This window comes from Aethalodelphis obliquidens, unplaced genomic scaffold, assembly GCF_003676395.1.
Source record: "Aethalodelphis obliquidens isolate GAN/ISIS:26980383/991018 unplaced genomic scaffold, ASM367639v1 scaffold113, whole genome shotgun sequence".
Classification (NCBI taxonomy): domain Eukaryota; kingdom Metazoa; phylum Chordata; class Mammalia; order Artiodactyla; family Delphinidae; genus Aethalodelphis; species Aethalodelphis obliquidens.
This window is the reverse complement of record NW_020838057.1, coordinates 2801002-2827426: the sequence shown is the minus strand read 5'-3', so window position 1 is coordinate 2827426 and position 26425 is coordinate 2801002. Positions and strand designations below refer to the sequence as shown.

General features: G+C 51.1%; 2 protein-coding genes and 1 non-coding gene across 9 annotated transcripts in view; 2 read left to right on the top strand and 1 right to left on the bottom strand.

The window, feature by feature from the left end:
- Positions 1–22955, top strand: part of ZNF580 (zinc finger protein 580) — a 26331-nt gene extending 3376 nt beyond the window's left edge. The window contains exons 1-3 of one of the 6 annotated variants that reach the window (XM_027097362.1): positions 11318–12637; positions 15819–17003; positions 21996–22955. In XM_027097362.1, coding sequence (XP_026953163.1) covers positions 16986–17003; positions 21996–22526 — 549 coding nt within the window. In that variant the 5' untranslated portion in view covers positions 11318–12637; positions 15819–16985 and the 3' untranslated portion in view covers positions 22527–22955. Of the gene's footprint in view, positions 1–647; positions 795–11317; positions 12638–12831; positions 13263–15818; positions 18472–19760; positions 20862–21995 lie in introns of those variants that run through there. The other 5 variants (XM_027097361.1, XM_027097363.1, XM_027097364.1 and 2 more) reach the window with 5 other exon arrangements.
- On the bottom strand, positions 2106–2212 carry LOC113615282 (U6 spliceosomal RNA). The gene has a single exon (XR_003430951.1). It is a non-coding gene; the product is annotated as a U6 spliceosomal RNA (small nuclear RNA).
- A 126-nt stretch (positions 22956–23081) lies between the features above and the next one.
- On the top strand, positions 23082–25707 carry ZNF581 (zinc finger protein 581). Of its 2 annotated transcripts, none has more exons than XM_027097358.1 (2): positions 23082–23288; positions 23998–25707. In XM_027097358.1, exon 2 carries the CDS (start codon positions 24017–24019, stop codon positions 24608–24610), a length of 594 nt encoding a protein of 197 aa, XP_026953159.1. In that variant the 5' UTR covers positions 23082–23288; positions 23998–24016; the 3' UTR covers positions 24611–25707. The 2 variants fall into 2 exon arrangements, with proteins under 2 accessions (XP_026953159.1, XP_026953158.1); XM_027097357.1 differs by having other exon boundaries at positions 23082–23524.
- The last annotated feature ends 718 nt before the right edge of the window (positions 25708–26425 follow it).

Sequence of the window (26425 nt, the reverse complement as noted above, 5' to 3'; positions counted from 1 at the left end):
TTTTTTTTTTTTTTTTTTTTTTTTTTTTTTTTTTTTTTTTTTTTTTGCCGTACTCGGGCCTCTCACTGTTGTGCCTCTCCCGTTGCGGAGCACAGGCTCCGGACGCGCAGGCTCAGCAGCCATGGCTCACGGGCCCAGCCGCTCCGCGGCATGTGGGATCTTCCCGGACCAGGGCACGAACCCGTGTCCCCTGCATCGGCAGGCGGACTCTCAACCACTGTGCCACCAGGGAAGCCCTCTCACAACTTCTTAATCCCATCATCTGTCAATGGACGTTTAGGTGGCTTCCATGTCTTGACTATTGTAAATAGTGCTGCTATGAACATAGGGGTGCATGCATCTTTTCGAATATGAGTTTTCTCTGGATATATGCCCAGGAGTGGGATTGCTGAATCATATGGTAATTCTATTTTTAGCGTTTTGAGGATCCTCCATACTGTTCTCCATAGTGGCTGCACCAATTTAGATTCCCACCAACAGTGTAGGAGGGTCCCCTTCTCTCCACACCCTCTTCAGCATTTATTATTTGTAGATTTTTAATGATGGTCATTCTGACCAGTGTGAGGTGGTACCTGCATGTAACCAGTTTTTGATTATTACAAATGATACTGCCATGAAAATTCTTGCTTACATCTCCTTGAACCCAGATGGGAGTTTTCGCTAAGTTATATACCTGAGAGTTGAGTTGCTGGATCAAAGAACAGGAACATCTTCAACTTCCATGTTCAATTTGGTAGATATCACCCAACTGCTCGTCATAGTATCTCCACCACCTACTAGCTGGGAAATCTGGGGTAAGTTCTGTTTTTTTTTAAAGGAACATTTATTTATTTATTTATTTATGGTCTACGTTGGGTCTTTTTTTTTTTTTTAACATCTTTATTGGAGTATAATTGCTTTACTATGGTGTGTTAGTTTCTGCTTTATAACAAAGTGAATCAACTATACATATATCCCCATATCTCTTCCCTCTTGCATCTCCCTCCCTCCCACCCTCCCTATCCCACCCCTCTAGGTGGTCACAAAGCACCGAGCTGATCTCCCTGTGCTATGCAGCTGCTTCCCACTAGCTATCTATTTTACGTTTGGTGTGTATATATGTCCATGCCTCTCTCTCAGTTCGTCCCAGCTTACTCTTCCCCCTCCCCGTGTCCTCAAGTCCATTCTCTAGTAGGTCTGCATCTTTATTCCTGTCTGGCCCCTAGGTTCTTCTGACCATTTTCTTTTTTTTAGATTCCATATGTATGTGTTAGCATACAGTATTTGTTTTTCTCTTTCTGACTTCACTCTGTATGACAGACTCTAGGTCCATCCACCTCACTACAAATAACTCAATTTCGTTTCTTTTTATGGCTGAGTAATATTCCATTGTATATATGTGCCACATCTTCTTTATCCATTCATCTGTCGATGGACACTTAGGTTACTTCCATGTCCTGGCTATTGTAAATAGAGCTGCAATGAACATTTTGGTACATGACCCTTTTTGAATTTTGGTTTTCTCAGGGTATATGCCCAGTAGTGGGATTGCTGGGTCATATGGTAGTTCTATTTTTAGTTTTTTAAGGAACCTCCATACTGTTCTCCATAGTGGCTGTGTGAATTTACATTCCCACCAGCAGTGCAAGAGTGTTCCCTTTTCTCCACACCCTCTCCAGCATTTATTATTTCTAGATTTTTTGATGATGGCCATTCTGACTGGTGTGAGATGATATCTCATTGTAGTTTTGATTTGCATTTCTCTCATGATTAATGATGTTGAGCATTCTTTCATGTGTTTGTTGGCCATCTGTATATCTTCTTTGGAGAAAGGTCTATTTAGGTCTTCTGCCCATTTTTGGATTGCGTTGTTTGTTTTTTTGATATTGAGCTGCTTGTAAATTTTGGAGATTAATCCTTTATCAGTTGCTTCATTTGCAAATATTTTCTCCCATTCTGAGGGTTGTCTTTTCGTCTTGTTTATGGTTTCCTTTCCTGTGCAAAAGCTTTTAAGTTTCATTAGGTCCCATTTGTATATTTTTGTTTTTATTTCCATTTCTCTAGGAAGTGGGTCAAAAAGGATCTTGCTGTGATTTACGTCATAGAGTGTTCTGCCCATGTTTTTCAAAAATATGGAACGCTTCACGAATTTGTGTATCATCCTTGTGCAGGGGCCATACTAGTCTTCTCTGTATCGTTCCAATTTTAGTATATGTGCTGCTGAAGTGAGCACTGCATTGGGTCTTCGTTGCTGCGCAGGCTTTCTCTAGTTGCGTCGAGGGGGGGCTACTCTTCCTTGCGGTGCGCAGGCTTCTCATTGCGGTGGCTTCTCTTGTTGCGGAGCATGGGCTCTAGGCGCACGGGCTTCAGTAGTTGTGGCACATGGGCTCAGTAGTGGTGGCTCTTGGACTCTAGAGCATAAGCTCAGTAGTTGTGGCGCACGGGCTTAGTTGCTCCGCGGCATGTGAGATCTTCCTGGACCAGGGCTCAAACCCGTGTCCCCTGCGTTGGCAGGCAGATTCTTAACCACTGTGCCACCAGGGAAGTCCCTCTTGGGTAAGTTCTTTAACCACTCATGGTCTCCAGTGCTTTCCTGGGCCCTGGCATTTGTGCCTTTATGGGCTCCTTCATTCCAAAATGTATATTTAAACTTGTATGTTATATCTGTGTCGGTATAAAGACAAACATAAGCTAGTCTAGATTACATTCTTTTTTCTTCTGATTTCAAAATTAAAATGTTTTTCCCAGGCTCCTAAGAGTGTCCTGGGCCTTAGGCAGTGTATGTACCTGCTGTGTCTAATAGAAAGTCAACCTTCTCCTTTACCTCATCTGCAGAACAAAAATTATAATAGCATTTACTCAACACAGTTAAGTGTTAGGTGCTATGAGGATGAAATGAGTCACGCGTAAAGTGTTTTATAGCACAAAGTAGGCACCATGTATTAGCTACAATTGTTACCAATTTACACATCCACCACCAATGAATGGGCAATCCCCTTACTTGACGTCTTTAACAATACTTGTCAAACTTAAATTTTTGCCAGTCTGACTTGTGTGAAATGGTATTCCACTGAGATTCTCTTTATTAAATGAGATCATTCGCGGCACAGGGTTTAGCGCATGAAACTCATCCTCTATTCTCCCTTCTTTGAGGGCAGAGTCAATTCCGTCTCTGTGTCCACAGAGAAGGGGCATATAAATACCTCAGCGAATGTTTGGTGAATGAATGAACAGATGAGTGAATGAATAACTGAATTAATGGATATAGAAGATTGAGATATTGAGAATATTCATACTGAGAATATGAAATATTTGAAGAGGAGGGCATAGTTCAGTGGAATGACCATAAGCTTTGAAGTCAGATGCACCTGGATCCAGATCCGTCTATCCACTTGCTATACAATTTTGGGCAAGTGATGCCCTTTCTCACTTTGAGAGTGCTACAGTCTAGCATAATTCTGGGAACCAGATGGTGCTCAATAAATGTGGATTCCTTGCCTTTTCCCCTCTTGTCTGTTACCCTCAGGGGCTGGAATCAGAAGATGGGGTGGGTGGGTGTTAGCCTTACTTCTTTCTGTCCCTGCCTTGAGCATGTCATCTCTCCTCTCTGGACTTGGATCTCCTGTCTTTTAAATGAATTGACTGATAGAGTTACCATATGACCTAGCAGTTCCACTCACAGGAGTGTACCCAAGAGACATGAAAATATATGTCCACACAAAACCTTGTAAACAAATGCTTATAGCAGCATTGTTCATAACAACCCAAATGTCATTGACTGAGGAATGGATAAACAAAATGTGGTGTATATCCATAAAATGAAATATTACTTGGCTACAAAAAGGAATGAAGTACTGATGCATGCTACAACATGGATGAACCTTGAAAGTATTATGATCAGCGAAGAAGCCCCTCCCCCTTCCCTTTCCCGGCTGGTAACCACTAGCTTGTTTTCTGTGTCTCTGAGTCTGTTTGTATTTTGCTATATACATTCGTTTTATTTTTTATATTCCACATATAAGTGATATCATACAGCATTTGTCTTTCTCTGACTTATTTCACTAAGCATAATATTCTCTAGGTCCAGCCATGTTTCTGCAAATGACAGAATTTCATTTTTTTATGGCTGAATAGTATTCCATTGTATATATATACTGCATCTTCTTTATCCTTTTGTCTGTTGATGGACGCTTAGGTTGCTTCCATGTCTTGGCTATTGTAAATAGTGCTGCTATGAACATTAGGGTGCATGTATCTTTTAGAATTAGTGCTTTTGTTTTTTTCCTGGATATGTATCCAAGAGTGGAATTGCTGGATCATATGGTAGTTCTACTTTTAGCTTTATGAAGAACCTTGGTACTGTTTTCCATAGTGGCTGCACCAGTTTACATTCCCACCAACAATGTAGAAGGTTTCCTTTTTCTCCACCATTATTACCATTCTCACCATTTGTTATTTGTAGATTTTTTTGATGATAGCCATTCTGACAGGTGGGAGATGATATCTCATCATTTTGATTTGCATTTCTCTAATAATTAGCCATGTTGAACATCTTTTCATGTGCCTGTTATCCATCTATATGTCTTCTTTGGAAAAATGTCTATTCAGGTCTTCTGCCCATTTTCTGATTGGGTTGTTTAGTTTTTTAATACTGAGTTGTATAAGCTGTTTATATATTTTGGATATTAATCCCTGTTGGCCAAATCATTTGCAAATATTTTCTCCCATTCTATAGGTTGTCTTTTTGTTTTTTTTGATGGTTTCCTTTGCTGTGTAAAAGCTTTTAAGTTTATTAAGAGAGGGGCAAGATAAGTGTGTGGGATTAAGAGATACAAACTACTATTTATAAAATAGGTAAGCAACAAGGATATATTGTACAGCAGAGGAAAATATAGCCGTTATTGTGTAATAACTTAATGGAGTATAATCTGTAAAAATCCTGAATCACCATGCTATACACCTGAAACTGGTATAACATTGTAAATCAACTGTGCTTCAATTTTTTAAAATAGTGAGTGAAGCTGACACAAAAGGTCACAGTTTGTTATCCCATTCATATGAGATGTCCAGAACAGGGAAATCTATAGAGACAGACAGTAGATGAGCGGCTCCTTGGGGTGGGAGGTGGAGTGGAATTGAGGGAGTAAGAACGTGACAGCTAAAGGGTACAGGTTTTCCTTCCAAGAGGACGCAACGTTCTAAGGTTGACTGTGGTGACCCTGCACATACCTGTGACGAATTGTACACTGTAAATGGGTGAATTATATGGCATGTGAGTTAGATCTCAATAAAGCTGTGAAAAAAAGAATCAGCTGAGGGGCTTCCCTGGTGGCAAAGTGGATAAGAATCCGCCTGCCTGCCAATGCAGGAGACATGGGTTCGAGCCCTGGTCCGGGAAGATTCCACATGCCGCGGAGCAACTAAGCCCGTGCACCACAACTACTGAGCCTGTGCTCTAGTGCCCGCGTGCCACAACTACCGAGCCCACGTGCCACAACTACTGAGCCTGTGCGCCACAGCTACTGAGCCCATGTGCCACAACTACTGAGCCTGCGAGCCACAAGTACTGAGCCCATGCACCACAACTACTGAGCCTGTGCTCTAGAGCCTGTGAGCCACTACTACTGAGCCCATGTGCCACAACTACTGAGCCCGCACACCACAACTACTGAGCCTGCGCTCTAGAGCCCATGAGCCACAACTACTGAGCCTGCGCACCACAACTACTGAAGCCCACACGCCTAGAGCCTGTGTTCCGCAACTAGAGAAAAGCCCATGCATAGCAATGAAGACCCAGTGCAGCCAAAAAATAAATAAAATTAAATCTTAAAAAAAAAAAAGAATCAGCTGAACATGATGCTCTTTTAGGATCAACCTCTAAGTGATATTTAAAAGTTATAAGCCTATGTAATAGATGTATGCATGTTCACTATGTGATTCTTTCAACTTTTCTCTGTGGTTGAAAATTTCTGGGAATTCCCTGGTGGTCCAGTAGTTAAGACTCCACGCTGCCAACGCAGGGGCCCCGGGGTTCAATTCCCTGGTCAGGGAACTAAGATCCCACATGCTGTGCAGTGTGGCCAAAAGATTAAAACAGAAAAAAAGAAAGAAAAAGAAAATTTTCATAATAAAATGTGGGGTGGAGAGAGCTTGTAGATGACTTTTTTTTTTTTTTTTTTTTTGCGGTACGCGGGCCTCTCACTGCCGTGGCCTCTCCCGTTGCGGAGCACAGGATCCGGACGTGCAGGCTCAGCGCCCATGGCCCACGGGCCCAGCCACTCCACAGCATGTGGGATCCTCCCGGACCGGGGCACGAACCCGCGTCCCCTGCATCGGCAGGCGGACTCCCAACCACTGCGCCACCAGGGAAGCCCTAGACGACTTTTTAAATCTGATTTTTGAAAACGTCAAATCAATCCCATGGACAATTCTTATCAGACTGTAAGCTCCCTGAAGGCAGAGACCACGTCTGTATAATTTCCTGCTGCGTCTCCAGTACCCACACTCGTGTCTGGGCATTCAGTACTGAATACAGGTATTCAGCAGCCATGTAGTGAATTAATGAATCCATACATAAGTGTGTGGATGAAGAAGAAGATGGTGACTATGGCTGTCTGAAGTCATAAGCCAACAGTCATCCTTAAATTGTAGATCACCCTCAAGCCTTCCTATTGGGTCTGCAGATTACAATAATACTGACAATAATAACTAGTGTGTGTGTATTTATTTATTTATTTAAAAATGGTATATGTGTTCACTAATTCAACAAACATTTCTTTTTAAAAATAATTAATTAATTAATTGATTTTTTTTTTTGGCTGTGTTGAGTCTCTGTTGCTGTGCACGATCTTTGCTGTGGCCAGCGGGGGCTACTCTGTTGCGGTGAGCGGGCTTCTCATTGCGGTGGCTCCTCTTGTTGCGGAGCACGGGCTCTAGGCGTGCGAGCTTCAGTAGTTGTGGCTCACGGGCTCTAGAGCGCAGGCTCAGTAGTTGTGGCGCACGGCCTTAGGTGCTCCATGGCATGTGGAATCTTCCTGGACCAGGGCTCGAACCCATGTCCTCTGCATTGGCAGGCGGATTCTTAACCACTGTGCCACCAGGGAAGTCCCACTAGTGTTTATTGAGAACACACTGAGTGTCGGAGCAGGGTCAGATCCAGGTTTTGTAGGGTGTGAAGTTTGGACAGATTAGAAATACAAAATTTTAAATACAAAAAAGAGGTATACAAGAGAACATTTATTTAGCATGAGAAAATAAGTTGCAACCAATTACGAAATTCAAAAGGTGACAGTTGCCACGCACAACCCCCACAATTGAAAAGCACATATAGATAGCATTTTAATTAGTTTACTACCTGACTCAGCTCTATAATGCTTTCCCTCTATTTTCTTTGATTGGCTTTTTATATGACAACAATATTATAATATCATTTTCTGTAGATAGAATAGAAAGATTATCTGATCTTTCCTGTAATGTGATTGATCAAAACATTTCTTTACTATTAACTTAAGAAAGTTTAATTTCAGATTCACAGTTATTTTAGTATTGTTGTCAAGTTTGGGAAAATTCTAAGCAAGTTTCCTTCACCTATGAATTTAAGGTTGCAGAGTGTGGCAAGTTTTTTTTTTTAATATGTTATTTATCCTTTAAAAAACTATTTAAGTTGAAGCATAATTGATTTACAATGTTGTGTTAGTTTCAGTTGTACAGCACAGTGATTTGGATATATATATATTCTTTTTCAGATTCTTTTCCCTTATAGGTTATTACACAGTATGGAGTAGAGTTCCCTGTGCTATACAGTAGGTCCTTGTTGGTTATCTATTTAATATATAGTAGTGTGTATATGTTGATCCCAAGCTCCTAATTTATCCCTCTCCCCCTACATCTTTCCCCTTTGGTAACCATAAGCTTGTTTTCTATGTCTGCGGGATCTTTTTCTGTTTTGTATATAAATTCATATGTATCATATTTTAGATTCCACATATAAGTGATATCATATGATATATGTCTTTCTCTGTATGACTTACTTCATTTAATATCATCTCTAGGTCCATCCATGTTGCTGCAAATGGCATTATTTCATTCTTTTTTATAGCTGAGTAATATTCCATTGTATATACATGGCCCATCTTCTTTAGCCATTCATCTATCGCTGGACATTTAGGTGCAAGTTTTTTGTTTTTTTTTTTAAGCAGTGACTAATCTTAAGTACTCTTTGAATTGTCAACACTCACTACCCAGGGAAAGCATTATGCAAGTGAGAAGCCTTGGAAGCTTAAGGTTCACTAGCCTAATGGTGAATCCACCTCTGCAGTTATGCTTAACTACTTTTGAAGGAAAGAATTACATCTGCTTTGCTATGTGTTAAGGAGAATCCTTGTAGATCGGGTTGGGAATCAGACTGGAACCTGGATGTGATGGTCCTGCATGCTGTTTTAGGAGCCTTGCTATTACTATCTATTTCACCTATTTTAAAACAGAAAAACCACTGAGGTTCTGGGAACTGGGAACCAGGAGACCCTGGCTTGATTCCCATTTGGTTCCTGGTTGACTAGTTTTGAGCAAGTTCCTTCCCCATTCTTGGCCTCATTTTCCCCAGCCTGTGTAAGGAGGCGGGCATTTCCCGATTTCCTTGTCTGTCTCTGACACCATCGGAACAAAAATGAAAGGAGAGACAGGAAACTCCTATAGACAGTGATCCTTTTGGGATCCCACTTATTAGAGGTGGGCCGAAGTGCAAACTGGATCCTTCCTCTCTGGGCCTCGTGTTTCCAGCCAGAGCATTTTCGCAAAGGGCCTGAAATGGGCCGCTTTAGCGCAGGGTCACCCCTTAGAAGTGCGGGGTTCCTCCTTTGCAGGGCCTTCCCCTAAAAGCACTTCTCCATTGGCAGCCGTTTCTGCTCGGCCTGACCAGAGAGGCAGCTCAGAGACAGCAAGCATCGGTATTGAGCGAGGGGTGGGGGGGCTGATGGCCGGTATTGTGGAGTTTAGAGGAGGAGCCGATGAATACAGAACTAGAGAGAAGGGGGACCATAGAGAAGTTGGCGGTGGATAGAGGGGCCAGGGTGGGAGGCAAACGAGAGGCAGCGTGTGGGTAGAGGGGTGGGAGGGGGGAACCATAGAGAGGCTGGCCTGGGCTAGAAGGGCCGGGGGGGGGGGGGGGGGCGGGGAAATGCAGGGAGGTGTGGGGAAGAGAGTTGGCCTCCGAAGGTGGGAACTAAAGACGCAAAAGAAAAGACTCTCTGGTCAAGGGTTGGGGGTTTTGGCGTGTGGTGTGGGGTGTTGGGCCTCCGCGTCTCGCTTAGTCACTATCACCGTGCCCTTGAGCAATGAACTCCCTCTCTGCATCTCAGTTTTCTCACAGAATACTGAACGGATTAACCTCTTAGAGAAATTAAATAAAATCACGTATGAAAGTACCTAGCATAATAATGTCTTTGCACGGACAGTATGTAACATGTGGGAAGTAATGCTAGTATATTTTCGCATGTTGATTCCTTTCTGCAGCTCTGAAATTCTTGAGGGCATTAAAATCAGGCATTTGAGCATTAACACCAAGATTTTGGAGGGTTTTCTCAATCCCCACCGCCCCTTCCGTAGCTCAAACCTCGTTCTTCCTCATGTAGGTTTCAGCACCAGACTGTTCCATAGTCCCCCAGCTTCCACTCTCTAGCCCGCCAACATAACCAAACAGACCTTTCAAAAATTTGGAACTAATCTTGTCCTTTCCCAGCTCAAAATCCTTCCACGGCAAGAGGGCTTACCACAAGACAAAAATCCCAACTCCTCTGCCTGGAGTTGGAAGCCCTTGCATGTTGTAGTGCCTGCCAAGCTCTCCAGCCTCCTCTCTCATCATTTGAGACACACGTGTGTCACACCCCCACTGAAACACTCACACTTTCATTTCCCCAGGCGCCAGGTCTTAGACTGGTCTTGCTGCCCAGAGTAACCTTTCCTGGGGAATCCTGGCCATTTTTTCAGGGCTTATTTCCTCCAGAAAGCAACCTCTGACTCCTGCCTACCTCAGGCTCCCAGGCTGGGTGAGGCACCCCTTCAGGCTGCCAGTTACACCAGAATGCCTGTGAAGCCCTCACATGATAGTTCCCTGACTAACTCCAGACTCTCCTGTGATGCCTACAGCACAAACTCCATGTTCTTCAGTCTGGTCTTTGTTGTCTCCAGTCAGCATCGTCCCTGGCTGGGCACATGATGCTTAGTCACTCTGAAAGAAGAATAGTTGGGCTGTTTTCTGTCCTGGCTAACTCTCTTGTCCTCCAAGACTGAACTCAGGTGTCACCTCCAGGAAAACTTTGCAATTATTTTTCTTTTAGTTTTTTGGCCGCACTGCACAGCTTGCGGGATCTTAGTTCCCCGACCAGCGATGAGCCCATGCCCCTTGCAGTGGAAGCGTGGAGTCCTAACCACTGGACGGCTAGGGAATTCCCAAACTTTCCAGTTCTATACTCCTCCCCCAGTTGGGTCCTGAGCCCCTTCTGGCCCCCTGGAGTGCCCTGTCATTATACTTATGACCTTACATTGTAGCTGCCTGTTTGTTAGTTGGCCTCCTCTAGATTTGTCTGTCCAGTATTGTAGTCACCAGCCATGCATCGGTATTGAGCGCTTGAAATAGGATTAGGCCAAGTGGAGATGTACTGTAAGGTGGCAGCTGGCCACTACTAGCAAATACTGTTTTGAGAATGGCTGGTGCTGGCCTTGAGTCTGATGCAGTTCGGAAGATTCAAGTTCTCAGTGATGCAGGAACGTGTCTGAAACCACATCTACAATGGCCACCCAGCTTCATTTTGGATGCCTGAACCATAGTGACTCCATTTTGATTTTTTTCCTTTCACTTATTTATCTTTTAAATTAATTTTTATTGGAGGATAGTTGCTTTACAATGTTGTGTTAGTTTCTTGCTGTACAGCAAAGTGAATCAGTCATACATATACATATATCCACTCTTTTTTAGATTCCCTTCCCATCTGGGTCACCACAGACCATTTAGTAGAGTTCCCTGTGCTATACAGTAGGTTCTCATTAGTTATCTATTTTAGACATAGTGGTGTATATATGTCAATCCCAATCTCCCAGTTCACCCCCTCCCCCCATTTTGATTTTAAATGCGTTCTTTTCTTTAATGGTTAACGCAGCTGTGCAGTGTACATTTGACAGGCCATAAGACAGGCTGTTCTGGTTAGCATAAAGTTCAAGTCAAATCATGTATCAGCCGGAAGGACTTCCCCGTACCTCAACGTATGAAAATTTCTTCCATCATAACTTACATCTCGATATAGAAAAATAAAATTAAAAGGAAAAACAAAGAATGGTGGCCTCTCCATGACAGATGGGGAAACTGAGTCACCAAACAGGGAATGGTGTCACACAATGTTCTTCAGATTTCCCTGGAGAAGGGACTTCCCTGGTGGACCAGTGGTTAGGGCTCGGTGCTTTCACTGCCTTGGACCTGGGTTCAATTCCTGGTCGGGGAGCTAAGATCCCACAAGCCTCTCGACCAGAATTGGAACCCTACTGTTTCTAAGCTGCCTCATTAACATCTGGTGTTTGCTGTGAAATCCGCATGGAATGCCTCATCCTTCTAGACAGTCTGTACTGAGGCCAGAAGGGACTCTTCATGACTTTACAGGGCTCCTTGCGGGTGGGAGCTCCGAAGCCCAGCCTTCTGGTTTTCCCTTGCCAGCATCTACAGCTAGCCTTGAGGGCTGTTTCACACTCAGGCAACTCTTTCCCTAAACTTCTTTTAGCTTCAATCCTGTAACTCTCGAGGGCCATAGAACAATTTCCCCATAATGAAGATATTAGAGTTTTTTTGTTTGCACAGCGCAGCAAGCGGGATCTTAGTGCCCCGACCAGGGAAGCACGGAGTCTTAACCACTGGACCGCCAGGGAAGTCCAAAATGAAGATATTGGGATGAGAAAGTGTAAAGATCTCCCCGCTTTAGAATTTAGGATGTAATCCTGGCTCTGGCACCCCCTTGCTCTGGGACCATCAGCGTCTCACGTAACCTCTCTGGGCCTCAGTTTCCTCATGTGCGAAGCACTAGGACTGAATTTGAGACAGCTTCTTATTTGAAGTGCTCCTCTCGGGCTCAGTCAGATTCTTTAGGGACGCTGTCCGTCGTTGAGCTTGTCTCGTGAATGTCATCCCTACCTGCTTCTCCCAGGCGCTAAGGTGGGGGCAGACATTTCAATATTTTGGTCTCTGTCGCCCCCAGGAGGCTTAGGAGAGTTCCTTGTCGCAGCAGGTGTGCAATACAGATAACATTTGTTGCGTCTAAGGTAGAGAAAGGCAGGGACTACCTCAGTCTGGTTGGTTCATGTTTTTACCCCCGGAAGCTGGCGTATGGGAGACACTAAACAAATATTTGTTGAATGAATGACAAGAGATTCAGGCCAGCGGAACAGAAGGCACTTGGAATCCTTCCTTTGAGGGTTTGTGTTTCCGGCCGGAAGGCTTTCTTGTGAACCCCATCCCTCTCCTGGCTGGTCGGAGCGCTACGGCTCCACTTAGGGCTCCCGGAAGGTTTACTGTCTTCGCCTCCTGCATCCCGGGATCAGACTCTCGGGAGGCCTCTCCTCATAACTCACGGACAGCAAAGGCCATGCCTGGAGGAGGGGTCCAGGAGCACGAGGACGGGTGGGCAGCCGGGTGTGTGTGTGTGTGTGTGTGTGTGTGTGTGTGTGTGTGTGTGTGTGTGTGTGTGTGTGTGTGTGTGTGTGTGTGTGTGTGTAAGACCGTGTGTGTGTGTGTAAGATCGTGTGTGTGTGTGTGAAAGACCGTGTGTGTGTGTGTGTAAGACCGTGTGTGTGTGTGTGTGTGAAAGACCGTGTGTGTGTGTGTGTGTGTAAGACCGTGTGTGTGTGTGTGTGTGTGTGAAATACCGGACCCGACTGACCCATTGCGGGGACGATTGGGGAGGATCGAGGAGGTTCGTGTCGGAGGACCCCTCGGGAACAGAGAAAAGGCAGAAACCAGGGAGGCCTTGGTGGGCTTTGGAAAGGGATGGTGGGGAGGTGGTGGAGTGGGTCGAATACAGACTCTGGAGGCGAGAGACTTCTTTCTGGACGGATGGAAACACTTAATGGTGTCACAGGACCAGCATGAAAGGAAGAAATCTTGAATCTGGGCAGAAAAAGAAACTCGGAGAGTTTGGGGGAGGTCCTAGAAGAGAAGAGTGATACCCTGATGGGGAGGAATGGAGACAAAGGGAAAGGACACCCTGCCCACAAGGGGTTTGAAAGAGGAGACGGAGGGCAATATGGTAAAGCATGGGTCCCACAGATTCTGGGGGCGTGTGAGGCGACTCTGAGTGCACATCATAGGAATCGATTGATAGATGCAAGAGTGCTGTGCAAATCCCAGGAGCATGGAGATGTGGTAAAGTTAGAAAGTCTAGGGTTTGGGCACATGGAGAGAGGCCCATGAAAAGTCCCCCAGCCCCTTGGAGAGATGAGGGGTTTGAGGAGTAGGGGGTGGAGGATGACGTAGGTAAGCAAAGATTGGGGGATGCAGAGAGGTTCTCTGGTCATCTCAACCCTTAGCTTACCTCTCTGCACCTTCAGTCAATGCAGTTTTTCCTTCCTTTAGCTTCTCCTCTGATTCAAGGATGACCATGACTGGGACTTCCCCGGCGGTCCAGTGGTTAAGACTCCGTGCTTCCACTGCAGGGGGCGCAGGTTCGATCCCTGGTCGGGGAAATAAGATTCCGCATGCTGCGCAACGTGCCCCCCCCGCAAAAAAAAGGATGACCATGACATTTTCCTCATCAACTGTGGGTTCCCCCGCCCCAGTCAGGTGCTCCTCCCACAAGCCACAAGTTGGCCCTTCCTCCTCCTCTTTCTCTGGGCCTTCAGCCTCTGGCCAGATGGGCATACAATACACCTACACACACACAGTGCGAGTGGAGAAGCCCAATGACAAGCACGAAGTTTTGCCCAGCGTACAGCTGTCCCGAGTGCCTACAGGGCTTCCAGAATGCTGTCTGTCTCAAGGCCTATGGCCTCTCACATCCGGTCATCTGGGGCTTCATCTCTGAGACTTGTGGCAAGGCCTTCCAATGCCCCAGCAGTCTTTGCCAGCCTCAGCTCATCTACTGGGCTCCCTGTACCTGCTCCTTCTGCCCCCGGCTGCTCAGGCTTGCCAGGGACCTGGCTCAGCATGTCCTGGTGTATTAGGGCAGACTGAGTCTCCTCCTAATATGGGCACAAAACTGATGCCTTTGGGGAGCCACGTGCTGGGAATCTTTCCCAAGTTGCCAGCGTCCAGCTTGAGAGATGACGGTTGCAGAGCTAGACCGTGGCATCTCTAGTGGGCAAGACAACACCCTTTTCTGGGCTATTCTTGTTAAGACTGAATGATCTCCAGCCTTGGGGTGTGCTGCAAGTCTATGGGTGGCAGGGGAAGCAGGAGAAAGTAGCAAGAAAGATGCCCTCACCTCCCAGGGCCATTACTGGTCTCCTTTTCCCCTTTAGCCTTACCCAAGAGGCAGGGACCCTGAGTTTTAACTGCACCGTGTGGGCTTTGTGACTGGTGGGTTCACTCTCTGGCCTCAATAACCCATTTAAAAACTAGGGATGAATTCTCTCCTCCCTGTCAGCGGCCAGATGGTAGCAATTTGCCAAATCTGCTGAGACATCTGTGTTCTTGTCTGGTTCTTCTTTGTTTCTTCTCTCAGTTTTAAAACTGGGAATGTCCCGGGACGCATCTCAAACTCAGTCACCTATTTTGTCCTCACCTGTGCTCGCAAGCTCAAGTGGTCACTTATTGATCACCACACACATCCTTCTGTGGCTTGAGGAAGCAGCTCAGGGTGATGCAAAAAGAGATGGGCCAGCTCCCATCACACTTCTGCCCCATGTGCTTACAAACGTGTAAGAGCCTGTTTTACCTCAGGTAGCATCGTGTCCTGCACTCGGCACTCTGCCCCTAAGTGTGTGGCCCCTGTGGGAAGGCATTCAAGTGCTCCAGCCACCGCAGCCAGCACCGGCTAACACATCTGGGGTGAGTTGACCACTTTCCAGGGGGTGGCCCAATGCATCCTGGTGTATTCATCAGGGCAGGACTTCCTGGCTGGCTGTGGAGACTGAGGCCAGGAGTTCAGGTGTTCTCCAGACCCGGGTGTCACTTCCCTCCACCACTCCAGCCCTGTGGAGGGACTGGCATCATACAAGCCAGCCCCGACTAGCTGTGTGACCCAGGGCCGGTGACTACCCCTCTCTGGCCTTGGTTTTACCACCAACACAGAGAATGATACCTGACTCCATTTTCTTGCCATGTAACACATTAAATCACAAGGCCTGGGTTTCCTCAGCTGTCCCACCGGCTGAATAATTGTGGCTCTTTGTCTTTGCTGTGTAGCAGCCGACCAGTCACTAGCCCTTTCTGGTTTCGGTTCCTATTTGTAGGTAGACGGTCTATTTTCTTTCCTATTGAAGAAAGTATTTCTTATTTTAGGACGACTAGTTTCTTCTCCAGCCCAGAAGGATAAAGTGACTTTTTTTGTTTAATGTGGAACTTTTTTTTTTAAAGTCTTTATTGAGTTTGTTACAGTATTGCTTCTGTTGTTTATGTTTTGGTTTTATGGCTGCCGGTCATGTGGGATCCTAGCTCCCAGACCAGGGATCCAACTCAAACCCGCACCCCCTCCATTGGAAGGCTGAGTCTTAACCACTGGACGGCCAGGGAAACCATAGATAAAGTGACTTTTAAAGAAAAGTCACAACTTTTCGGACAAAAAGCCATCCCTTTTGTCTTCCCTCCCTCTGTATCTACCACGTCGCCAATGACTTTATATTGGTTTTTCTCCGCCTTACTGCAGAGAAGTCAGGCGGGCAGACACCCGGAACCATTGTTCGCGGGTGTTTGTTTCCCGCCGGGGCGGATTTCTGGGGCCGCGTCTGGCCGAGACGGAGGTAGGAGTGGGAGCCGTCTCCGGGCTCTCCGAGTCCACCACCCCGCGCGGCGGACCTCCTGGGGCCGCCCCTCGAGCCGCTTCCCACCGCTCTCGGACCCGAGAGACCTCCGCACCGCGAGCCGGCGCCGGGAGGTAGGCGCTGAGCTCCGGGCGATCGGAGAGGCCCGAGCGGTGCGTCCGCTGGGTCACTCGCTTAGACTCGCGGGCGCGGGATGGAGAGGCTTTGAGCTGGTGAATTCCGGAGAAAGAACTTCATCTACTCGCCCGTCTGTCCTCCCCTCAGCCTCCCAAAGTGTACCTTGACCCTGAATCTCTCTGGAGGCCATGGGCCTCTCCCTCCCTAGGGTGGTCCCCGCCCCTAAGCCGGCCCCCTCCTCTTCCTCCACCCCCGCCATCCCCATCCCGCGGCCTCAGCCCGCCTCTCAGGGGCCGTCACCTGCTCACTGATGGGAATGGTGTTCCCTATACGTGCACACGGAGGAGGCCCCCTGGCTGGAGCCCAACACCCCCCCACCCCGCTCCGCAAGGCTTCAGTTGTCCCCAGTGTTTTCAGGTCTTCAAGAGCTGCCCGCACCGCAGGAGCTACAGCATCTCCCACTCAGAACTCCGGCCCTTCGTCTGCGGCAAGGCCTTCAAGCGCCCCGGCGAGGTATCGCTTCATACGCCAGCTCCGGTTGGGTCGGGCTCACACCTGCCCGCTGTGTTCTGGCGTTTTCAGGATGCCGGGCAGCAGGCGCAGCACGTTCTGGACCACTTGGCTGGAAGGAATTTCCTGGACCATGGAGAGACTGCAGGGGCTCCATAGAATCTCTTGTTTCTGGTACAGAAGGTAGAGGCTGGGGTTTTGGCCTCACTGTTTACTTGCTGTGTGACCTGAGGCTGCCTCTCTGGGCCTCAGTTTCCTCATCCTGAAATAGGGAATGGCTTGTGTTTCCCAGCCATCCTGGCCAGGGGTGAGATGCAGGAGTCTCTTGCTGAATCCCTGACTGTGCCACAGCCTCTGTTTATAGCCTGAGATAGATCACCATCCCATTCTGGAACTCAGTTTCCCAATCTGTAAGATGGGATAGAATGAAACATCCTTATCAGGTGAGCTGCAAACTCACCTAATATGAAGGTAGCGCCAACCGCTCCATCACTTCTTTATAGCAACTCGTGCCTGCTGAGACAGGTGCAGATAACGTTAGTTAGTTTTGATTCTTTTTTAATTGCAGGGGTAGGGCTGGAACACAAGTGAGGTGGGAGCCTTTCCTCTGCGGTGTGAGTTATTGGCTGGAGTGCTTTCCTAGGGCCACGTCCCTAGGTCCCATTAGGGGACCGTGAGATGCCATGTGGGGCTGGGATGAGGTGGATTGGCTGGGCCACCTCATGAAGGGCTTCAAATCCCAGGCTGAGGAACGTGGGGACTTGGTCCTGAGGGTCATGGGGGCCGTGACAAGATTTTGTGCAGAGGTTACATATGAGACAGCTGTGAGAAGAGTGTCAAGGAGGGCGGGGGCAGTACTGGGGGCCAAGATAGCAGGGAGAAGGCTGGTGCAGGGGCCCTGCGCAGGAAGGAGGGGCCAGAGCTGGGGCTTGGGGAGCAGAGGGGAACATTCAGGATGAGGGAGGGACAGAACTTGGTGTCTTCTGGCTTTGGGGAGTGTAGAAGGGGGGGGCGGGATGAGGATGTTAGAGCTTCAGACTGGTGTGGGTGTGGGGCTTCATTATGCTCCTGTCCCAGGAGATAAGCGAGGCTTTTTGCGTTGGTGGGGAGAGATGCTTTACCTTTGGACGGGGTGACTGAATTCATTCATTCAGCCAATACTGAACCGAGCCCCTACCCTCTCCCCAGACCTTTGCTAGGTTCTGAGGGTAGAATGTTGCCTAGGACAGAGCGGGAAAAGCAGGCAGTAAAGTAGCAAATCCAAAAACGAGCAAGACCACTACGGACTGCAGTACGAGATGCGGAGGGAATGGCCTGACCAGACGGAGCAGGGCCTCACCTGCTCACCAGCTTGAGCTCTGACACAACCAGCAGCCGCTTCAGTGACGAAGGATTACTCGAGTTGAGACCTGAATGGCCAGAAAGGGTGTGTCCTTGTGAGGGGCTGGGAGGAGTATTCCAGAGGGCAGAACAGCAAACACAAGGCCCTGGAAGTAGGCCAGGTGGGCTGGCTGAGTTTTATTCCAAGTGCAGCAAGGAGGGTTTTAGGTCAGGTGATGACATGATTCTGTGGGTTAGCGTAATTATACTGCTGCAGTGTTGCCATAGAGAGAAGGGACGGGGGGGGGGGGGGTTGCGGGGGGGAGGCTGTCATGGTGAGCTGGGCCGGTGGCGGCAGTGGGTTGGGGAGAAGCATGAGGTGCTTGCAGACAGTGGCCATGAGCTCTGACTCGCTCAGTTAGAAGCACGTGCTGTCCAGCGGATGTGTGACTTCTCGGAGCTCCTGTTTCCTCATCTATAAAATAGGCATCCGCATGGCACCTCCCTCCTGGGTCTGCTCTGAGGGTTCAGTGCATTTAGCGATGGCTGGCACCATAGGAAGGGCCCAATAAACGTTGGTCCTTGTTATTATTTCCAGAGTTCGGGGTGGGCTGGGCTGGGCTGGGCGTGGCTGGGCGTGGCTCTCATGGACAAAGCAAGTTTCATGGGTCTGAAACTCAAGCAAGGGATCTGGGTGGGAGACTCCTGTGGTAGTTGTGTGTGGAGCCCAGGATCTATGCTGCCCCCTGGGGGACATTTGGCCAAGTCTCTTGTCACAGCTAGGGGGCAGTGAGATTGAGGGGTGAGAGACGGTGCTCCTGGCATCTGAAGCGTGGAGGCCAGGGACGCTGCTCCATGTCCTGCAGTGCACAGGACAGCCCCCCACAACAAGGAATGATCCAGCCCCCAAATGTCAGTAGTGCCAAAGTTGAGAAGCCTGGTGCAGACAGAAGGTGTAGTTACCCCTTTAAACTGCGCACACCCTTCCAGTTCACCAGTTTCCACTCTCCCTACTGCCCCCCACCCCATAAAATTACAAAAGAGGAAGAACCTCTAGGACAACAGTTTCCGGTAGAGAGCCATGCTTTAAAAAGTGAAGAGGAACAGCTGAAATTAATTTAATAACATACTTAACCAGTCAGTAGACCCAGAGCATCATTTCTAAATGTTATCAACAGAGAAGTCATTCATGAGATACTTTACACTCTTTTCATACTCAGTCTTCAGAATCTTATAGGTGTCTTGCATTTATGACACATCTCAGTTCAGACCGGACACATGCCAAACGCTTAAGAGCTATCTGTGGCCGGTGGCTGCCCTTTAGGACAGCACAGTTCTGGAGGCTCTTTAATTGAAGCCTAAGATCACAGTTGTTGGTTCACTGGAGGTTTCTTGAAGGTTTTCTGAGAATGCTTAATCGCCTCATCTAGAGACTTTTTTCTATAGCTGGCAATGTGTGTGTGCATCTTCTGGCTTTTTAAATATTGCCCAGTAAAACATTAAGACATATCTGTGATCCAAACCAAATATAACTGTGCCCTCTCTGGCCGGCGGGTCTCCAGTTTGCAACTGGTTGAGGGTGGCTTAGGAGCTGTACCGTAAGGTGGGCAGCGGTTAGCCACCTGTGGCTATTTAGATTTAAATTAAGAGAAATGAAATACCATTTAAAATTCAGGTCCTCAAGCCCTAGCCACGTTTCTAATGAGCAATAGCCTCACGCGGCTAGTGGCTGTCCCAGTGGACAACGCGCAGATCATAGAACTTTTTCATCATCCCAGAAAGTTCTTTTCGGCAGCTTTCTCGGACGCATCTCTGGCCAAGCCGGGGTCCTTGGTGTGGGCGCGACCGTAACGCCAGTTCTCTCCCTTCTGTGCCCCCAGCTGCCTCCCCTCCCCAGCTGCAGCGGCCGCCCCCCTCTGGTTCCCCCCGCGCCACGACCTGCTCGTGGACACGCGCAGCATTCGCTACTAGTTCACCGCGCAGCTGGAGGACGAGCTGCGGGCGCTCCCCGGCGCTGCACTCGACGTTCCAACCTTCCGCGTGCGCCGCCTGCCCCAGGCCTTCCAGCGCTCCGGCCATCTGGCGCGGCCTGGCGCCGACCGCCGCACTAGGTTCCGGATCTGGCCTGGCTGCCCTGCCTCTGTCTGGTCAACGCGCTCCTGCACCAGGACGCGGCCGCCGGACCTCGGTTTCCTCTCTGCGCGCGGGAGCATCGGGCCCACCGCGCTTTGTGCCGACACCACCCAGACACTGTCGCTGCTGCTCCTTGTGCCTCAGTCTCCCCCTTCCTCGATGGGAAGAGCCACTCTTGCCCACCTCTGCATCTGGCAAGGTTTGGCCCTGTCTGCACCTCGGTCTCCCCATTTGCCCAGCCGACAGAAACTTCCCTCTTCCCGCTCTCTGCCTCGTTTGGAAGGGGATGCAGGCGGGTCGGCCAGTGGGAAGAGGACGGATTGGGCGCGTCCGTTCCTTGTGGGACTTAGGGCAAGGACAGCCTCGCCTAGTCTCGTCTACTAATCAGTCTCTGTCCCAGAGAATGAACTGTCCCCGAAGGGGATGGGAAGGGAGGGGGGGGGGGGGGGCGGGCTGTGTGGTTCCCGCGCGCTCGGCCCCTCTCCTTTCTCGCGATCCCTAGATACTCAAAAAAAGCGGGCCGTCAGAGCGGCTGGCTCTGGGACGGCGGAACCTTCCTTGCGGCGCGCGCGTTTCCGGTCGGCGCCCTTTCCCAGGGACGCCGCCGCCCCTCGCGCCCCCGCGCCCCCCGCGCCCGCGTCCCCGGCGCCGCCGGCCCGGAGCTCCCCCAAGCCTCGGTCCCGCCGCCGCCGGCACTCGCGAGGGGAAGCCCGGGCCGCTCGGGACCTCGGCTTGCTCCTCCGGACCCGAGAAGCCACTGTACCGGGTACGGGGGCCCGGATGGAGGGAGGAGCCTGGCTCCGGGACGGCGTGAGGCCGGGCAGGGCTGGGGGAGGGGACTGGTGATAACGGGGGTGGGGGTGGGGCTGGGGCACGGCGGGGAAGGAGCCGGGGCTCGGGGGACAGGCAGGAGGGAGTGCGGGAGCGAGGGGTTCCTGGGGGCGTAGTGGAAAGGGGGACACAGGGGCCCTGGGGTTCAGAAGGAAGCGGAGCAGAGAAGCGGGGTGGAGGCGCTGTGCTGGTACAGCAGGGATAGGAATGGGGACATAAAGATGCCAGATGCATGCAGAAGAGAGGGAGAAGGGGGCTTGGGAGAGGGACTCGGGGGCCCTGGTGTGTGTCACGGGGAGTGAGAGGAGGCCCCGAGGGGTATAGAGAGGAACAGCAAAGATGTCAGTGGCTTATACCTAGGGGCTGGGGAGAGAGAGGGACCCTTGGGTGGAGATGTAGCAGGTGGCAAAGTTCATGGGCCGTGGGCTACGTAGAAGGCCGGCAGTTGAGGCGTCCTAGGTAGGCATACCTGAAATTTCGAGGACAGGTTAGGTAATGGGAGAGGATGTTGAAACCTTAAGGTGCTAAATGTAGGAACAGGATAGAGGAGCCCTGGGTGAAAAGTGGGGAATTGGGTTAGTGGGGCTCCGGGGATGTACCTAGAGAGGAAATTAAGAGAGGCTACAGCTGTATCCAGAGATGGGAGGCCTTCCAGGGAACCTAGTGGGGATGGAGATCTAGGAGGGTCTGGAGGCCAAAGAAAGGCTGCTGCGGTGGTCCTGGGGGGAGAGGATGCAACCTGAGCTGGGGCTGGGAAGAAGAGGAAGCGACCCATTAGAGAAATTCTGGAGGCAAGAGCCCTGGCGTGACATGAAAGAGGCTATGAAGATGTAAAGGGGGAAATAGAGTTGGAAATTGATTGGCTTTGGGGGTGGAGGAGGAGGGAAGTGGCTGGGTGAAGCCCTCTGGTCCAGCTGGGGGATGAGAGGAGGACCCGGGAGGAAAGGCAGGTCGGGGCCCTGAGATGGTGAGCTTAGTTGTAGAAGCCCCTGAAGCTGCTTGATGCAAGTAGAGCGATCTGGCCTAGAAGCAGTTTCTTTTTTTGTAGGGAAGGTAGGTCAGTGGTACAGAGAGGGTAACAAGCAGTGAGAATTGGTACACTCTCCCCAGGAAGTGGCGATTTTAACTTCTCTCCCCTCCGCCGCTCCCAGCTGCCGCTCCAGATGCTCCTGCTGCCGCCGCGGCCACCCCACCCTCGGTCCTCCTCTCCGGAGACCATGGACCCGCCGCCCCCCAAGGCTCCCCCTTTCCCCAAGACGGAAGGCCCTTCCTCCACTCCTTCCTCGGCGGCGGGGCCCCGACCCCCGCGGCTGGGCCGCCACCTGCTCATCGACGCCAACGGGGTCCCCTACACGTACACGGTGCAGTTGGAGGAGGAGCCCCGGGGCCCGCCACAGCGCGAGGCACCAACGGGAGAGCCAGGCCCTCGCAAGGGCTACAGCTGCCCTGAGTGCGCCCGGGTCTTTGCCAGCCCTCTGCGGCTGCAGAGCCACCGCGTGTCGCACTCGGACCTCAAGCCCTTCACGTGCGGCGCCTGCGGCAAGGCCTTCAAGCGTTCCAGCCACCTGTCGCGGCACCGTGCCACGCACCGTGCCCGCGCCGGCCCACCGCACACCTGCCCTCTCTGCCCACGCCGCTTCCAGGACGCAGCGGAGTTGGCGCAGCACGTGCGCCTCCACTAAGTTCCAGACCCGGCCTGTGCTGCCCGGCCCCTCTGGGCCACCACGTCTGACCCACACAGCGTCACTCCCACACACATTCCCTTACTCCGCTGAGGTTACTGCCTTACCCTGGGCCTCAGTTTCCCCAACTATCTAAAGGGAGAAACATTCCTTCCCTCCCTCCCTCTCTAGCTGTGTGATGTAGACCAAGTCGTTGCCCCTCCCAGTGCCTGGGAGCCAGTCGGAGCCCAGTTTCCGCCCAACTGTGCTGTATGAGCCTTTGCAAGCGGCGTAATCTCTCAGAGCCCTGGTTGTCAGCCCCGAAGTGGTGAACTGTTGTCTGCGTGGAAGATTTGACAAAAGAGCACGGGCAGAGTCTGGCTTATTTCTGTGTCGCCCCATTTCCACCCACCGCCCTCACCCTTTACTCAATAAACATTCCGCACTCCATTTTAGGGTTTTTATTTGCGTATGGGAGCGGTGGGGGCGTACGGGGTGAAGCAGGCAGCGGGGTTGGGGGATGGAAACCGGACCATAAGCACCTGGGAACCTTCATCTCGGCCTGTGTTTCTGGCCGGAGCCGTTTTCTGATGGCCCAGGCGCCCCCGCCCCCACCGCCCTCCCCTGGACCCTCTTCTCTTTACCCTGGTCTTCTCTCCCCTTACCCGGCGCCGCCAGCTCTTGGGGGATACCCTGAGGCCACCGACCCGCCGCCATCTGCAACCACGGGAGTAGCCCGGGGCCGTTCCGGAGTCGCCCGGACCCGAGAGGCTGCTGCACCGGGTACGGGGGCCGGGAGGCGGGAGGGAGCCGGAGCGGGCCGTAGGGAGGGGCGGGGCCGGGTGAGCGGGTACCTGTGCGCTGGGCGGGGAGGGGCTGTTCCGACGGCTCGGAGGGGGCGCTGCCGAGAACTTGCGTAGAGAGGCCTGAAGGCCCGGGCCGCTGGTGGAACCCTAGAGAGCGCTGGGACACTGCCAGGACTGGGGGGTGGATGGGCGCGGACTGGAGAGAACCTGCAGGTAGCGGGGCAAGGGGAGGTGGGCGGGTTAGGACATGGGGTTCCCAACGTGACAGCCCATTTGAGAAGGCCTGAGTGCATATAGAGGGGGTAGGAAATGCTTCTTGGTGGAATATGTAGGATGGACTGACACCCAGACTGGGATCAGTGGCGTGGACAAGGGAGAGGCCTGGAAGTCTATTAGGTGGGGCCTGCGGGCAACCTGTGACCTGAGCGGGGGCACAAAGCGGAAAGATAAAGAGAGCCTGTGCGTACAGTCGGTGGTGAAACAGAATCGGAGAGGTTTTTCAAGGAGGGGGTGCGTAGGAGCCTTACAGAGGGTCACAGAGTTCAGGGCCGAAGGACTGGAGAGGAGATGGGGGATGGGGGTTGCAGAATTCCTGAGTAGGTTACATAGAGAGGGGAGAACAGAGCCCGTGGGGCTGAGCTTCCCTCCTCTACTGTAACCTTCTCATCCTCTCTCCCCTCCACCAGGCCTCAGTCACCCCTCCGGATGCTGGTGCTGCCGTCCCCCTGCCCCCAGCCCCTGGCGCTTCCCTCCGCTGAGGCCATGGAGGCGCCTCCCCCTCGGACAGGCGGGTCCCCAGAACCCGGACCTTCCTCTTCCACAGGATGTCCCCAGACTTCGTCCCCTTCGAGGCCCAACCACTACCTGCTCATAGACACCCAGGGCGTCCCGTACACCGTGCTGGTGGACGAGGAGTCTCAGAGAGAGTCCGGACCCGATGGGGCTTCGGCTCAGAAAAAGTGCTACAGCTGCCCAGTGTGCTCCCGGGTCTTCGAGTACATGTCTTACCTTCAGCGACACAGCATCACCCACTCGGAGGTCAAGCCCTTTGAGTGTGATACCTGCGGGAAGGCATTCAAGCGGGCCAGCCACCTGGCGCGGCACCATTCCATTCACCGGGCAGGTGGCGGGCGGCCCCACGGCTGCCCGCTCTGCCCTCGCCGCTTCCGAGAGGCGGGCGAGCTGGCCCAGCACAGCCGGGTCCACTCCGGGGAGCGCCCCTACCAGTGCCCGCACTGTCCACGCCGATTTATGGAGCAGAACACGCTGCAGAAGCACGCTCGGTGGAAGCATCCCTGAGCCAGGCTGCGGGGTACCTCAGGTACCATGGGATTCTGTGGGGAGCGTGGACTCCCGTCGCCCTCAGACAGCCGGGAGCGCCAGAGGCTGGGCTGCGGGGGCCCTGGACACAAACACAGGACCCCCCCGTGGGGAGGCTGAGCCCTGCCTTGAGGAGTAATCTTCGGGTCCTCAGTGTTTTGGAGATAAGGATGGGAAAAAGACCTCACGTTTACAGAGTGGAGTCCTCTAACCTCAGAGACATCAGCGAGTCCACGGCTGAGCCCTGACTGGAGGGGTAGGGAGCAGAGTGCTGTGTGTTGAAATTCTCGGGCCTGGAAACCCATGGTTGGGGGCCATCAGGAATCTGCAGCATCTTGCTGAGGCCCCCCTGCGATGCTGGGGGAAGGGGCCCCAGACCTGCTTCCCACTCCCCAGCCAGGGTCTGAGACTGGACACTCACTAAACACAGGTTCCACTTTGAGCGTGTGAGGTTTTGGGGGACCGTGTCTCTGCCGACTGTCTAGCACAGAGACTGAGCAAGTGCCTGGCCCACTTGGGCCTTGGCTTGCCTGGGAAGGTTGGCCTGCACTGGGGTTCGCCCTAGCTTGGCTCCTGACCGCCTGTGTCATATAGGCCGAATGTTTTTAAATATTTTTTTTTTTTAAACCACGATCCATTGTAAGAAACATTTTATATGGCAACGCCGTATAGATACACAATATATGCAAAACAAAGGTTTAACAGTAGTTACCTCTGCCATGTGCAGATCTCTGTTTTTTTCCATCTACTTTTTTTTTTTTTAAGACTGCCAATTCCAGATTTCATTCTACCATATTATCTGCGCATGAACCTGTAGTTTGAAAAACACCGATCTAGGGCAGGTGCCTCCCCCTGGACGTTTTGACTGAGGCTGCAATTTATCCGTAGTATGAAGTGGGTAGGAGGGGAGAGTGACACTTTCTAGGTGGCACAGACATTTAGGTTCTCCCGCTGCAGGGTTAAAGCACGACTCTCATAAGGGCTGGCAGAAATTCCAGAGCATGGAAGCTACCTGAGAATGGGAGGAGAGGCAGGTGGAGCTGGGCCAGAAGCTGAATAAACATCTGCCTTCTCAATGAATTTTCCTTGTGTGTCGGATTTGTGCCAGGCACTGTGCTGGGCCTCATTTCTTCTTCCGACCTCTTTTTGGGTGGAGGAAAAAATTGTCTCTACTTCCCAGAGAGGGAAAGAGCTTCCCACCATCTAACTTCAGATAACAGTAACAGTGCCCTGTCTTGAGCTCTCACTGCGGTCAGGCGCTGAGTTGAGCGTTCTGCGTGTCATATCATCCTATATACCCACAACAAACCTAAAAGGGATTATAATCTCCCCACTTTACAGGTAGACTGAGGCAGTGAAGGAGCGGCCAGGACTGGAATCTAGGTCTGAATGTTCCAAAGCCAGCTCTTAACAACACGGGGGTGATGATGCAGGGGTGGGGAGTGGTTTCTAGGCCTTTATTTTCGGGGAGGAGTAACTCTCCCTACCCCATGATCCTGGGAACCCTGGGGTCTGGCTGTGCTGAAGCCCAGTGGGAGATGAAGGAGCGAAGGAGCAGAGCGGGTTGCAGGGGTTCGCACCGGCCAGTTCCCAGGGTATCTCTTAAGGGGATCCTCCCTGTGCTTCAACTTTCCCGGCTGTTTCCTATATTTCCCCGCCTCTCCCGGGCCGGACTCGGCGCGCCGTCGCCCCCCACTCCCCCACCCCTGGGGACCCCCGGAGCTGCCAGCTCTCCAGGATTTGGGAAATTCGTGACGTTCCCTGCCCAGGCTTCGCCAAGGGCGGGGGGTGCGC

Coding starts and splice junctions, on each gene's coding strand:
- ZNF581 (XM_027097358.1), top strand. CDS start 24,017: ATGCTGGTGCTGCCGTCCCCCTGCCCCCAGCCCCTGGCGCTTCCCTCC.